The sequence below is a fragment of the Cololabis saira genome, chromosome 4 (genome assembly GCF_033807715.1).
Source record: "Cololabis saira isolate AMF1-May2022 chromosome 4, fColSai1.1, whole genome shotgun sequence".
Classification (NCBI taxonomy): domain Eukaryota; kingdom Metazoa; phylum Chordata; class Actinopteri; order Beloniformes; family Belonidae; genus Cololabis; species Cololabis saira.
Window position 1 is genome coordinate 39,511,013 of NC_084590.1, and position 16,787 is coordinate 39,527,799.

The window sequence follows — 16,787 nt, forward strand, 5'->3', positions numbered from 1 at the left end:
CATTAAAGCGCCCAGTGGCGTGGCAGTAATGAAACGGCTCAGTGGGTTTATCATTACATCAGCAGGGACAAAATAGAAGTGCTCACAGTTCCTGACTTTCAGGGCTCACAGAGACTTAAGATAACCTTGCAGAATTACAGTCTAAGTCTCTGAGTTAAAGACTTCTCCCATCACTTTACATTCATGGAGAGCTGCAGTGCAACAGGCAGCCATTATATTGCAACCTTGAACCAGTGAGTTGAAAACCAGCACTTCCGCCTCATACATTTTGAAAATGCACAATCCCGCTGAGAGCTGGATGTGCTTCCAGGCATGTGGTTTTGGATGGCTATGCCAATCGCACCTCTGCTGTTGGACTAGTAACACTTATTTAATGTGCAAACTGGGAGTGTGGAGAGTGAGAGCTTGCATTAACAAGAAATCAATCTTGCAAATGCAAATAATCATTGCATCATGTCTGAGGTTTTTTTTTGTTTGTTTTTTTTTTCACACTGCTTTTAAAAGATTCTGCGACTCGTGTTCTCACCCCCTCTCATTCCCTCATTGATCTTCCTTTGCCAGAATCCCACCAATGGAAAACACATTGATCCTTGGCTTCTTCTTGTGCTGCTAATTACTGAGGGGACTGTGTCACTGTCGGTCCTTATCTGATGTAGTTAGTGTGGTTGAGTAGTGGAACATGCCAGCTGAAAAACTGCCTAACACAACCTTGTGTAAACCTAAAATCCCCTCCCAATAATAATAATAATAATAATAATGACAAATTAATTGGTTATTAATAATAATAATAATAATGTTGCAGTTTAAATAGTTATCAGCAGTACCAAACAAAGTTTTTGATATTTTAGTTTTATTGCAGTATGAGATATTCATCATGTTGCAGTATAACTTGAATTCCATTTTTTTTAAAGGTATTGTGACATAATTTTTAACATGCTTTCAACACTATTAAAAGTCTTGGCCAATATCCCTCAAATGTGTCTAAAAAGGTGTAACAAGAAAAACCTCACTCCAGCACTCCATGCCTGGCTTTTTTATGACGGTGTTTTTTGCGCAGTGAAAAACACGTCCTTTTCCCCCTTTCCTGTCAATCATTGCCCCGCTCCTCCTCCCAAGTTCGTTTTTTTGGGTATAATTGATGTCAAGACACCCAACGAAACACAAAAAATCAAGAAAAATTTGTTTTTCATGTCACAATCCCTTTTTAAATGTATTAAATGTACATTTTTTTAAAAATTTAATAATCTGCAATTCTCAAAACGATCCACAATTTGCTCAGAACAGAAAGTAGCTTGAGCTTTTCTTTTTTTGCTTTTTTTTTCTGGTCAGTGTCCTGGGTCATTTTAGTTGTATTTATTTATTTTCTTATCATTCTGGTTCCATTAGTTCTGCTGTGGAGCTTCTCCAAGATGATGCAGGTTTAGCCTCGTCTTTCTGAAACATGCAAGGCCTCTTTTGAAAAAGACGTTGTCTGAATGGGAGCATTTGTTGCTCTAAAATCTGCATAAACCTTTCGATACTGATGTTTTCAGATGTGCAAGCTGCCCATTCCATAGGCACTAATGCACCTAAACCCATAAAATCAGATGCAAGCTTTTTAAGTGAGCACTGATGACAAACCAAACCTCAACTGTGTCCTTGGAGAATGATTTGGGAAAGCGTTTCCAAGTTCATGCGGTAATTTCCACTACAGTATTATGCCTGTCTTTAATGAGCATCATGGACATGCAAAATTGATTTTTCAGGGTTGTCCTCGTGCGTACAGAGATTTCCTCCGAATTTCCGAATCTTTCAGTATCATATGCTGTAGATTAGATAATCTGTCTTCACACTGTTCCACTGAGAACCATTTTGTTGAAAAATAGTTTCACTATTTGTAGACAGTTTTTTTAACTGATTGTCGAACCTCTGCCCATCTTTACCTCTGAGACCAAGTCTCTAATCTCACTGACCTGTTGCCAATGAACCTAATTAGTTGTGAGATGTTCCTCCAGGTCTTTCTTTTTAATTACTTCGTTACTTTTATGTTCCTCCAGGTCTTTCTTTCTAATTACTTTGTTACTTTTGCATCTGTTTGATGCCCAACTCCCAACTGTTTTGAGCATATCTTGCTTGCCATTGGAATGGCAAAATGTCTCTTTCTTTATTTTCGATGGTTTTTATTTTATATTTGAATAATGCAAATGCATTAAGATTAGCAAATAATGGCATTTTGCTGTCCTGGTCAATATTTGTTATCCACAACACCGTAGCTGCACCAATATGCTGCTTTTAACCCTGAACTAGAACGTACTGTAAATGATACTTACTGGCTCATGTTTCTATGAATTTGAACGCGTGTTGCATATGTGTTTTTATCCCTGCAAATGCTGCAACCATACTGACATTCTCACAATGTCGAAGCCAAAAGGCTGATGTGACAGAGATATGTCGATACACCGTGTTCTATTTCTGATTCGGCACGGAGTTGATGAAGTGACTCTTGCTTGACTAGGTTTTTAAGGATTTGAAGCCTCGAAAGGGTAACCGGTCTGTCATGGTCGCAGGTTTACCTTTCTTGGCGTGGGCTATCTCTTCTATCAGCAAACTAATGTTTCTCTTACAGCAGTTCATTGCCGAGATCAAAAGCAATGACACTGAAATAGAACTCCATTTGGGCGTTAGACGCGAGCAGCCAGATCGCAGAGGTTTGAAACAAACCCCCAGGTTAGACGGACTAAAAACTGCAAACAATAAAACTCATAGCCAAATCTAGTCTTCTGCTGTTAGATGTGTCCACCTACTGCTTTCTTTCTTTTGCAGCTTAGTAGACTTAAATCATTGTCAGTCTTTGTAACAAAACTGTTTTTCATTTGATAATTAAAAGCAATGCCCCCATATATAACACGGTATATAAAACACCTCACCGTGTCGTGCCAGACGCTAATACCTGTTAAATCTCCTTATGGTTTTACTTATGAGGTTCCGTCATGTTTATTCTTGAACAGAATATGCGATCTAGTTTATTTCAGTTGAGAGAAGGCAGAGGAAGGTGATTATCATGGTGATTAATGCAGGCATATGGGAGGAAGTGTGCCGTGTTGTAGAGAAGAAGGAAATGATTATCTAATGGAGGTGTGTCAAATGTGTTCCTTTTTCAAAGCTGAAATCAAAGTCTGAGTCAAAGGCTTCCACACGTTGCCGAATCAACTTCTAAAGGAGGGCAATCATCTCCACTAGACTTTAGAAAGTACAACATTGGGAAAGTGAAAATAGATGGGCTGAAAGAGGGCCGGTGCACTTGTGCCGCTAATGAAGTGCAGCTTCTGTGAGAGGCGTTCATCACAACACGGCAGTCTCAATGCCGTCGCGGGCACAGATCAGAGGACGCTCTGTTTCTCTCTCTCAAACTTTTATGTTTTTGCGCATGCGTGCGCTATTAAAATGACGCGCGCATCGGACCGGGGATCGACACGTAAATGAGCAAGTGCACACTGAACATTCGCATCCTGTTGGAATAAGAAAACATTTGTGCAACTCTCGGGGCAACTTTGTTGTGTTATATTGATCTTGTAGTATTTGTGCAGGTCAAGTGTAGGGCAGCGGATGGATTCACAATATTTCTACACCAGTATTGACTAACAGCTTCTTTTATAGGTATATTATTCCACCTGCATTTCAGTCCGCGTGAGTGAAAGAAGGAAAGAAAAAAAATCTATTTTTTTCCCTTTTTTTTTTTTATTTGAGTCCATTAGCAGTTCATATTGACATATATTACAAACAAACCAAGATCTGTAAGCATGAAGGCACTTTAACTGGCAGGTCACTTATTCACTGAACTGCTTACGTGACCTGACATGCGTCATGAGAGCTGCGCTACAAGAGAAAATCAAAAGGCAATTTCCTTCAAGTGCTGATGGCAATAGTTCACAATAAACTGACTTAATTTTTGATAAATAATGATGGAAGACGGAAATTAGATCTCTCGCGTATGACACTGAAGGAAATCATCAATAAGTACAATTGTTCAGTTAGGGTTTATATACGTGTACAGTGAGTGAGATGGCCGTGATCACGGCGGGGCTTCTATGAGGACATAATCTTAATGAAATCTTTTCACTTGCCCTTAATGCATTTTTGTGTTGTGAAGCAGAAGAGATTGTAGTTTTTCAAGTAATAACTGAAAAATGCTTCATCTTTTTTTCACCATACCTTTTTCATAGATGGTTTGATGAAAATAAAAAAAGAAGTCAACCATGTACTGGTGTCACAGGAAGAGTCTGGGTATGACTGAAGTCAATAAGCTTGATCCTCCAGAGATCAAGAACGCCTGTGCAGAAGCCGTCGTTCCAACTTTTATAGCATTCACTTTCATAAATGTTAAAGTTTCAGTGGATGGATTACGCAACACTTCTGCCCGTTGAGTCATGCCGCTAGTGTGGCTGAAAATTAAATTATAGTAAGAAATGAGTTGTAAAGGTGTGGGGATGCTATTACAGTATCTCTCTGCCTTGGCCTGCAGGGCGACAATACATCATCTTTGGTAGTTTTGCTAATGGGAACACACGATGTACGTGAAAGTTTCTCTGCGTTGCATCACCGATGGATGGATGGATGGATGGATGGTGTACAGATGTCACATACAGGGCCCATATGGTTGAATACCTGTGTAATGCCTTTGTGGCTTGTAGATGTGTCTTCAGTGATGGGTGAAGAACAACACATTTTTGATGGCTTTTCTTTTGCACTTTAAACTGTGTTTTTACCCCTGCATGGGTCCGTGACTCTTTCTTCAAGTAGGCAACTCTGTGCGACATAGAGCATGTTGAAAGTCAAACTAGGAGCAGAAGAAACCCAAAGGAAGTGCACCTGGGTGGAAGTCAACCTGACTGTGGATATGCGGCCAAACAATGACGTGTAGTGTTTTTTTTTCTTTTCTTGAAGTTCTTTTAAGGTAGTATGGATGTCATTCTTTAGGTATTACACAAAGTTTGGAGTTCTTTTATGCCTTTTCAGAGTTTCTTGTATGCAGTACTTGCAAAAAAAAAAGGAAAAGAAGAAAAGGCACTCTTCCAAAAAAGCTTTATGTTTCAGGTCATAATGAAAAGGTATATGGTCCCTATCACTTCCTCAAAATAGTTAAAATATTAAAATCGATACAGCATACGCAACTTATTTAACTTGTTATTAATATGTTAAAGGTACAGTACCTTCAGAAGCGAAACCAAAATGTAGAGGCACTGTGTTTAATTCAGTTCAATTTTATTACACCACAAGTTGTCTCTCTGTGCTTTCCAGAGCCCCAGAACATGACCCCCAAGCAATTATTACATAAACATAAACAATCTGGTGGAAAACTCCAACCAACATCCTAACGACTGGAATGACGAGATGATGTTGATACCAGTAGCGGCGTGCTCTGCAGAGGGAAATTAAACAGGAGCGAGCAAAAGCCAGTGGAGTGTTTCAGCAGTTTAAATTAACATCAAAACATCCCCAAATACATTTGGAAAGCCTGGTGGTGTTGACATAGCAGTGGAAATGGCACTGACGTACAATCAGGCGCTGTGAACAAAAGGTGCGACTTGGGGAGGGAGGAGGTGGTTTGGAAGCTCCTGGAAAGGAAACACCTCAAACTGTTAACTGATGCGGTGTTTTTGTTGCTTCCTCTGACAGACTCAACCGTTTCCACTACCTCAACCTCCTCAGAAGTATTTAAATAGGAGAAATGTGTATATATAGGTATATAGGTATTTTTCTTTGTTGTTAGTTTTAGCCCCCGTTAAGCAATTAAATATTATGACACTTTATTATAGATAGAGGTTTTGTATCTTTATTTATTTTAAACTGTCATATCTCAAAAAGTAGGTCTCATTCATGTAAAGTCTGTTTAGATCCCAGGGCAAAGGAATTTAAATAAAGTAATGAAAATAATGTCATTGTTTCATCTTCTTTGCAACAGCATAGAAGGACCAAACCTTTGAAGCCTATCCTAATTAAGATTACATCACATTATTATGATTAATCTATAGATTAGACTATACACTTATTGATTGTGTTGCAACATTATGTGAGCCTGTAAATAAATATAATTCATGTTGCAAAACAGAAAACTAAATTTTTCACATTTTCAAACTGGAAACTATTTCAATTTCAGGCTGAAATACTTTTCACCTCATTTCTCATTAAACTGGTATGTTTTGTGTATAATTTGATTGTGTTATAGACATTAAAAGAACATGTGTAGTGTCTGTGACGATCACGGACCCTAAAGGATAAAACTCTGTTGTGTAGATGTTTTTATCATTTATTGTAGAGCAACAGAAGGCAGTGCGGCAACTCTTTGACTTTGCTAAATGAAATCAGAAAATAAAGTCACAATAAGTAACAATTAATAAAAAAATAAATGTGGATATTGCATGGTAATTGTGTTATTTGAGTGGATAATGTCAGTGAAAACGTGATGCTGTTTTATTAATAATTAATAATAAGTTTAGGGGCCTGCATATAACACTATTGGGTGAATGGGTAGGATTTGTTTATATTTATGTACAGAAATGGGCAGCTATGTATATGTGTGTGTATGTAGATATATATAGATATAGAGCAGATGGAGTTAATATAGAGATAGTATGGTGTAAATAAGTATATTTATATGGGCATATGTGTGTATATATATATATATATATTCAACTGTGTGTGTGTGTGTGTGTGTGTGTGTGTGTGTGTGTGTATGTATGTATGTATGTATGTATGTATGTATGTATGTATAGGTAAGTGTGTGAGTATAATTACAGTATAGTTAGTTATTATAAATACTTGTTAATAAATGATTAGTGAATGGGGTTAGGGTTAAATAAGTTTACACTTCTTCCTACTCCTTTTTGCACATGTAAATTAAGATATTAAGTGTTAAAGGATTAAATTCTTTTTTTGTTTGTTTTGTTATCTTCTCTTTTAATTGTTGTCTTTTAGATGTACAAAATAATCAAATCAATCAATAATTAGTTTATGCATAAGATTGCAAATTGTTTTTTGTTCCTATGATTTGATGAATGAGGAAAAATTATAATCATAATCTTATTTTAAATATTATAGCTTCAAATATCCAAGAAAAGTATTTCAAAACTTTGTCTCTCGGGAATCAGGGTGCTTGTGATGCTCAGGTTAAGTTTATATTCATGCAACGCACTCTGAATACAGTCCCCTCCTGTACTCTGTTTTCATGTGAAACATTAGTGCAGGGTTTTCAGAAACGCAGGGTAGCATACACAATCCTCTGGTGGAGAAGTGGAAGAAAGTCTGCTTTTGACTGCTGCGGCTGCTGAGGTGTAGTTCTCTTCTTGGCGTTTAGTTGTGTGGGAGGCTTCTTATTCATGCAGATGTCACCAGAAGAGGATCTCTCTCTGCCTACTTTCCCTTCCTCTGCCTTCCTCTTCATGTCTTTCTCCTTCTCTGTGTTTTCACTGCCCTAATTTCGAGGCGAGTGCTGCACCGAGCTTACGTTGGCAGTCCATTTCGCATTGTTTGCCACTTCTCTACACCTACATAATGTATTTCATTAGCATCCGCTGTCAGTCCCAGTCAGTTCCACTTCATCCTATTACTTTTATTTATTTATTTTTTTATTTATTTCCCTATTTTTATTTATTTACCTAGCTTCTATCTTCCTCCATCTATTGTCTCTTTCCTTCTCTGCAGGGAATTCAATTATCGTGGCTGTTGTGTTCTGATGTTGTTATGACATCCGATAACGGATTCATTATCTCATCTCCTAGCTTGGCAGGATGGTAACATCAGTTCTGTTGTTTCCTCCGTTTCTACAGCGTATATTCAGCCTTGTGAAATAATGATACTAGTCTGAAGGTTGTATTCTCTGAGGCTGCTTGCGTTTCCCCTTAATTTTTTAACAATCAAACTTGGTGAAAACGGACTAAATGTTTTCATGTGAGGTAGATTCTACAGATTGTTTTTTTTTTTTTTTTTCCTTTGCAATACCATCAACATTGACTTTAAGTTGGCTGGCTGTGACAAAAATAAAAAAAAAAAGGTACCAGTTCTTGATAATTTAATTCATCCTTAGCCTGGCCATATATCTTAATCCTGTTCCTCTGTGGTACAAATAATTATTCTAGCTGCGCAGAAGTAACCGGACAGATATGAATACAGCCATCAGAGAAATAAAACATGCAACATAGGCAGAGTGATAATCAAACTAGAATTTTAAAAAGAAAAAAAAATGTAAATACCGTGATTGTAAATGCGAGCCATCATGGTTCTTTTGAATTGTGGCTTGTTGGATGTTCTCATGTCATAAAGCCCCGCCCCTGGCACATTACGATTGGTCGATATGTCCCGTATCCGTGGAAACGGCTGTGAATGGGAGGGGTACCAGACCTATTTCACGAGAGAGCCTAATTTCAAGGTTTACGGATATAGCTGACGGGGCTAAAACTGTATACAGCATACTGAAAGAGTACTTTTCACTCTGCTTTTCCTCCACTCAAACACGTCAGACTGCTGCCAACTTTTGTGCATTTTATCTCCTGTTTTTTGTTGTTGTTTTGTCTTAATACTTCACCAAAGCTCACAGGGAAAAGCAGCCAGCGAAGCGTGACACAACGAAGTGTACAAATTAAATGACAGCCTCCCTTTCCCTTCGTTATATACAGTGCATTCTTTAATAACGCTCTCTGTGTTGCAGGAAATGAGTTTGGCCATCCTGAGTGGCTGGATTTCCCTCGAGAGGGTAACAAGCAGAGTTACCACTATGCCCGTCGGCAGTATAACCTGTTGGATATGGAGCACCTCCGCTACCGTCAGCTGTACTCCTTTGACCGGGACATGAACCACACCGAAGACAAGTACGGCTGGCTGGCAGCCCCACCTGTAAGAACACCACACACTCGCACTGCAGAGAGCTTCATGCAGATACTTGATGACAAAGTCACATAAAAATGTGATGGTGCAGCAACATTATTAATCACACAGAATATTTAATGAACTCATGTTTCTATTCCATTTGTTTATAAATGATTAAGGTCTTATAAGATTATTTCTCCATGGATAAATGTATTCTCAGGCCACCCTCTTTACACACCTGTTCGGTTCTTCCCACTGAGATAAAAGCCCCGTAAATGGAGCTCATTTTGGAAGTGTCTTGTTTCTCCGGCTGCTGTCAAGTTCAGCAGTAATAGATTTCACTCTCTTCCTTGAGCTTCTGTCTTTGGCTGCAATTGAGAGAATAAATTATGTTTTTCTCTTGAGGGGTTTGTAGCAAAGTAATGGGATAATGCAAATGGAGACTGTGGCTAAATTGACAGGGATTAGAAGTGAGTGTGTGCAGCTGATTCAGAAATACCGTTCCTCACAACCCCGGGAATGAGTCCCCAGATTAGAGCTACTTCACCTTGCCATGTTAGACGCTGACCAGCAGACAAACTTGAGCTGAAGAGTACGAGAAATATGGCAGAGCGTAATTACAGACATGCGTCTAAGAGCCTTTTGGGGATAAGGAGGAGGGCTGATCCCAGAGGTTGCAACTGGCAGGAAATACAAATACTCTTGGCAGCAGTGCTAACCTGCTGCACACTGGAAGCTCCTGGTCGTGGCTGTTTAGGCGATATTAGTGTGAAACTGCCTAGAACCACATAGTAAATGGGTGCTCTACAATTTACTGTCAAGGCTTGATCTTATTATGCCATTACTTTTAAATCAGAACTTGAAATAAATCTTTAAGATTACAAAGTGGCAGTGTGACCTAATTACCATGTTTGTTTTGCATGTAAAGTAGCTGGACTCAGTAGGGGGTGGGACTTACAAATACTGGAATATTCCTTCAGAATAAAATATGGTTAGCAAAGAAAACATCTTTCAACATGGTTAAAATAATCAAATGTTGTGCTAATGATGTTGAATTTACTCCATCATAAGCAGGGCTGCACATAATTATTTTGGTCTGGTGCTCAGAGGAGCCCCTGGATATGTGACTTAGGGCTCCAAAAACGCGGTGACCCGTCTCGCCGGATCGATAAAAGAGGGATGCAGGAATAAGTTATAGGCAAAACGATATTTATTCACTTATAAAGATGAATTAAAAAATTATGGTGCGTGTTAGTCTGTAGAGCCAGTATAAAAGTTAGTTTTTATCGGCCAGATTGGGATGCTCACGGCATATTTTGCACCTATTGCCAACTTTCAGAAATAGAAATAAAGGACACCCCGATTTCAGCAGCGCAGTAGCCAAAAAAAAGCCCCAAAACTTCTAAACTGCATAAAAATGTGTTTATTTTATATGAAAAAACGTGTTCTTTAATAGCATTGAACTTGCATGACTGTACAGACAGCCAACCATATAGCAGCTGAAATATCCTCCTATGCTCTGTATGTCCACATCAGCCAAGGTGTAGAATATTGCTACAGGTGAAGAATATGGTGTAAAAGTTAACTTATTTCAATAATTCAACTAGAATATGGTGTAAAAGTTAACTTATTTCAATAATTCAACTAGAATATGGTGTAAAAGTTAACTTATTTCAATAACTCAACTAGAATATGGTGTAAAAGTTAACTTATTTCAATAATTCAACTAGAATATATTAATAACTAATATATATATTATATTACTAATATATTACCTAGTCTTATTACATGCAAAGCAAGATATGTTGAACCTTTATTTGTTATAATTTTGATGATGGAATTGTTTGTTGATTTCATAAAATATTCTCTAATTTATTTTTTATTTGGGGTTTTCATAAACTGTGAGCCATAATCAGAGAGCAGCGTCTTGCTGGCGCAGGTAACTGCTGCATGCAGTGACAGACACTGGCTGATTTATGGTTCCGCGTTGCACCAACGCAGAGCTTACGGGGTAGGATACGCGGGAACGCGACGTACGGTACGCGTCGCCGCGTAACATCATGCAGCCACTTCTCGGCGAACACACGTTTTCTGTTCGATTCGGGTAGTGGTTCAGTTTGGCGTCTCTTTGTAGTTGGTGGTGGTGGAACGCCAAAATAATTACTAAATGGCGCTTGCTTCTTGGACATTTTGACGAGACGTGTCGGGGTTTGTTCAGTAAAGCTGATCCTTCCATCTCTTCCTGCCCAACCCACCGCCGCCACGATCATGGAGGGGGAATAAGGATGCGCTGTGATTGGCCAGTACCAACTTTGAGTGGCAGTTCTGGGGAAAAGCTCTCCCAATAGATGTTTTAATATTAGTATTCTGGTCTGGCCACAACCAATAATATGAGCCCCAGCTGTTGGTACGCAAAAGCGCTTCGCAGCACAAGATTGACAGCGCACTGTGGATTTTGACGGCGCATGCGCTCTGGCGGCCCACTTATGTGCAGCCCTGATCATAAGCACAAGTCCAATGACTACATGTGATATCACTATGGGTCACATGCTTTATATATAATGTGGGCCGAGCAGAACTCAGCTCTGGAAACATGCATTTCAGATGTCTAGTGAGCTAAATATTCAGTGCCGCGACGATCTGATGCCAAAGTTGCTTAACCAGAGCACCCGGCAGCTGTAACAGGTAAAAGCTACAGAGCAAGAGTCAGCCCAGCTGAAGTCCTGGATCGTAAGCCCGGCCTCCTTGCAAACAGGAGTCAAAGACGGCTGCTCTGGGTTGTTTTGCTAAGCCTCACCTCCATGCTCTTCAGGACCACCCAAAACCAGTCACAAGGGTATCGGTACAGTAGACGGCACAACAAGCCACATCATCTTTAAAATAATAATGAATTCACAGCTCAGAAGTTGAGTGTACATTTATTTTTTTTTAACATTTTTAACACGGGGGTCAATGGAGATCACCTTTAGAGCTAGTATGATTCCATATCAAAATAACCTTACATTGAAAACTTAAGCCTGATGGATCAGATCCACATCTGGAAAGAATGTAGGGTCTGAAAACAATCCACGGGGCCTCCCCATCCAAGGGCCAGCACCACAGGTTGCTTATCACAGTGTCTCCCAACCTGGGGCCCGGGCCCCCCCTGGGGGGGCGCCAGAGATCTCTGGGGGGGCGCGAAACTTTGTCTGCTTTGAAATTATGCAGTTGTAAAAATTATATTTGCAAATGAGTCATTTATAAGACATTGTTAGGAATAATTTATGAATGTCTTGAATATTATTTGGGTTTTTTATACACTGGTGACAAACACAGGAAATGATTTCATTCGTTATTATTATATCATTACTCAACATTTAATTTACTCCGACAGGTTGTTAAAGAAAAATGTTAAAAAAAATTTGGTCTCATATTAAATGAGACATTTTTCAGAAATATTTTTATCTCCTTTTGTGCGTATTTTATACATTGGGACATTGGGACATTGGAGAAAAACAAAGTCATATGTATAGAGAGTAAACCAAAGAGAAATGTATCAAAAAAACATAATGTTAATTTTTTCAATTTAAGACTATTTTGGTGCTAGTACGTACGAGTCGGGGGCCCTGGTTGGTCTTAGACACAAGTAGGGGGGCTCCAAGGAAAAAAGGTTGGGAACCACTGGCTTATCACACTGCCTTTGCACACAGGTGGTAAGCGCTACAACCAATAAGAGCAACAAGCAAGGTCATGTATTTTGAGCCACGGAAACGAGTGAATGGGAGAGCTTGTTGTGTAAAAGAATAACTTGAACCTTTCCTGTACCCTGTTCACAAAACAGCAAATACATCCTTGCAAAGGAATGATATGAGGGCCGTCTTCTTTTCAATTTTTAAATAAAAGTAAGAGTATTCAACTGTCAATGTCAAAGCCGATTCAGACATTGATCCTCAGCTGCAGCCATCTGCACTGTTTACATCCGTCGCTGCTCTGTCATCATCTTGTTGAATCAGTCTCTTTTACCTCTTTATTGGGCTTGAGATCTAACTGATGGTAGCGAGACCTACAGAACCTGCAAAGGAAATTTAAATTTCCTTTGCAGGTACATCTAGTTTTCTAGACTATGAAAACTTTGAAGGTGGAAAGTTTTTGGAAATATACCTACATTTTTCTTTGCTTTTGCAACCTTAGTAGAGGTATGGAGCAACATGGATCATATCTTGTTTCCACCTGCCCTCTGTGAGTCCAAATGAGATGTGGAACATGACCCATGGTTTTAAATGGAAGATGGTACGGTTCTTTATAGCTTGATGCAACTTGATGTTGCAACTTCCAACTTGTTGTTACAACGGCAGAGAAACAGTTTTTACCAGAGCTTCTTCCTGTAGCCTGTACAATTTCACACTATGGTTTAAAAAAAAAAAAAACAAGGAAGTTTATTTCCTAAAAGTTTTTTTCAGAAACCTAATGGTTATTCACGTAGTGCTAGTTAGCACTTGCTGCTCACACAGAATGTACATGCGCGAGATAAATAACTTTTGGAAAAACAGGGTAGTTTGGTAACTGCATCAAAGATTGCAAAAGCTTCATTATCATGATTACTGTTCAAATAAAAAAATGAAAATATAAATATATATATACAAAAATTTTAAATACTTAAAATCAAAAAGGGAGGGGGGCTTTCCTTTCACTGCCGTCCTACCTGCCTCTTGCTGGGGCTCCCAGTCGGGCAACTGGAGTCTGGTGGGGGCCTCAACTTCATAATAATATTACTATATTATTATGCTATATTTATATTATATCGTGCTACACCACTCTATATGATAATTATTTATTTGTTTAACTTATTTACTCTCAAATTAATGTCAATTTATGTATCTTTCATCACCTTATTTACACACACACACACACATATACACACACACAAACTGATGTCGTCTTTTGTCGTTGTTTGCACTGTATGTTAATAAATAAATAAATTAAAAAAAAGATTGCAAAAGCTTCCACATAAATTAATGGACTTCCCGATGTGTAACGTTAGAGCTAAGAAGCAAGTAGAAACAACGTGTAAGAACTAGGCTTAAATATTAGGGCTTTCTATGGAAAAGAAGCAAAAAATGTTACTTGTATTCAGTTGCAGGACACATTTTCAGGATCTAAGAACATATCAAAGTAAATTAAACCTTACTTACATTTAATATACTGTATACAAGTCTTGTTTTTATTATTATTATAGAATAAACATTTTTGATATCTTCAACATACATTCATTTGCAGATACTTGTATTTTTTTACATTTACACCAAAATGGGGTGGAGCAGAGGAGCATGCTGAATCCACTGTTTAAATAAAGTAAATGTATTAATGGATAGCCCCTTGAGATGAATCATCTCGTTTTCGAGGGGGTCCAACAAAAAACATACAACACAATACAAAACAGTTACATACAACATTTTATAGTTAGTTTTTTTTTATAGTTTATAAGCGTAGAGACACTGTACTGTCCTACTGCATATAAAAAAAAAAGTATGAGAAACTGTCCAGAAACTGTATAATTCATGCACATATTTTTCTATTCATCTTATCGTTGCATAACATACTGTAAGAGTACTCATAACAAAACTTTCCTTCCATACTTCTTAGATTACTTGAATTTCTTTGCACATAACACAACACAACACAATTATACGTTTGCTGAATCTGCCACTTGAGAGGTTTTTCTTTTTTAATTACAGCGTTATTTTCTATACGTCTTTTCTTTCTTTCTTGTGTTATGCAAGTACTGGAGGCTTCATTAACCATGAAAAATTCCCTGTGTGTGTAAGCGTACTCAAGAATAAAGGTCCTTATTTTGAGGACCAAAACAAAGCATAAGCAGAGACATTACACTGAAGTGTTAAAAAAAGACTGATACATAAGGGGCTGCCTTTGCAGCTAATAATGCGTTGTTAAATTTTGCCTTTGGATACTTTGTTCTGCATGCCAGGGGCTGAAAAGTCAACACCACTGTCAAATGTGACGAATTAGTTTCTTAAATTTGTGTACTGTAATTCTAAGGTAGAAATGTGGTGGAAATGTCTCTATTAAAAGACTGTGAACAGAGCTTTAAGGAAGTGGCATCAAAGTATACTCATGGATCCTACTGTAGATGGCATTCGTACTCCTGATGCATGTGAGACAGTAGGTCGATTATCTGAAGGTCAAATTAAAGCAACAGATAATCATTTAATTCCAGTAGCTCCTGTTACTGACCCTGTTTTCTATCCTCATGCCCAGATGCAGCTCCAAGGGGAGAAAAAAGAAATCTCTAATACGATATCAGAAAAATATTTTGTAGAACATCACTCACAGATAATGCCAATAATGTTTGCAGATTCCTCTGTAATAACCAGATAAGTCTGAATCCTCTCGAGAGCTTATCAGTGACATTGCCAAGGTAATTGTGCTTATTAGATATATTCTATTCCTCGGCAGGTTCAATATTTCAGTGTAGTGGGAAGATCCAAGGGCATTTTGGAGTTGAATCAAGAAGCATAAGATGATCTGTCAGCAGTTATGCTTGTTTTCTCAGGTGTAAATGCATTTATTAGAAATATAGGCATGCGGGGACTCTGTAGAAGCGCAGTACGCAGAAACAAACATCAGAGATGTTCAGTGTAGCTTTTAAAGGACAAACTGAGTAGATCTCAAAAATGAACTGAGACTCATGTGGTCACAAAAGTATTGCCTCCACAGAAAATATGCTCCTGGAGTCAAAATCGGCTCTGTGGTTGTAATTTACCAACTACCAGATAAATTGGGCACATTTTTGGATGAGCTTTGACACCATTTCATCCCTGAGTATGATGGTCCTCTGCTTGTTATTGGCAGGAACAGTCATTTAGACCAACCCTGCTCCCCAGACCTCCTGTCCCTGATAGACGTATTCGATTGAACCAGGGTTCCCAGCCCACCTAATCACAAAGCTGGCAAACAACTCAATCTAATTCTCACAAGAAACAGTGCAGATTTGTGTCTCAGTCACACCTGCATCCCTCTGACCTCTTATTGATTCACTTCACTGTCCGTCTTCAGGAGCAGTCCTCTGTTCTTCTCACTTTAGTCTCCTTTGGTTGCGATCTCCAAAACCTCTCCCTCACGCCACTTCGCCTTAGTGATTATGTCCACTTTGCCAAGTCATATCTCATTCTCCTCACTGGATGTCAAAGAAGCTACGGAGTTACTGTTCTTCAAAAACGGCGCTAAATCTCTAATCCTCCAGGGTTATCAATAAGTCCCATCCTCATTTACATATGTTATCAATACTGCCGAAAGGGCGCTTTGCAATGACAAAATCAGCAGCACCTCTGACTCTCAGAAGCTTTTCTCTACATTGAACTCTCTGTTGAATCCACTCCCTTATCCGGCTGCCACAAATCTATCCATCCACCTTTTGTCTTCTTGATTTCCCAAATAGGGGACAGTTATCAGTAGACAAATTCAATGAGCCTTTGGATGTGCCATCCGGCTCTTTTTAGCAGTCCCACAACATGTCCTGGTCTGACTCCTCCTGGCAGTTGCATTTCACTCTGAGTTTAGTCGTCTCACTGAGGACAAAGTATCTGAACTCCTAACTTGCAGCCGTCATACTACATGTCGGATCATTCCCATCCCTACAAAAATCCGCCATGCCTCACATGTTGTGCCAGGTTTCACACGCTTGATAAATTATTAATTGGGCTCGGGGACGGTTCCCACTGTCTTCAAATAGGTGCAGGCAAAACATCTCCACAAAAAAAACCTCTTTCAATCCTGCTTAGGCTGGGAACTACTGGGCGGTCTTGGGACTTCTTTACCTTTCTATTCAGTGGTGTAAAGTAACGAAGTACAAGTACTTCGTTATTGTACTTAAGTAAGATTTTTGAGAATTTGTACTTTTATTGATACTTTCATTTTTCTGTACTTTTACTTTTACTAAATCCGCTATA

The 16,787-nt window shown here is 38.7% G+C and overlaps 1 protein-coding gene across 1 annotated transcript in view; it reads left to right on the forward strand.

Moving 5' to 3' along the window:
* gbe1b (glucan (1,4-alpha-), branching enzyme 1b) overlaps positions 1 to 16,787 on the forward strand; it is a 117,128-nt gene that overhangs the window by 74,813 nt on the left and 25,528 nt on the right. The window contains exon 13 of the mRNA XM_061719738.1: positions 8,684 to 8,868. Coding sequence (XP_061575722.1) covers positions 8,684 to 8,868 — 185 coding nt within the window. The remainder of the gene's footprint in view (positions 1 to 8,683; positions 8,869 to 16,787) is intronic.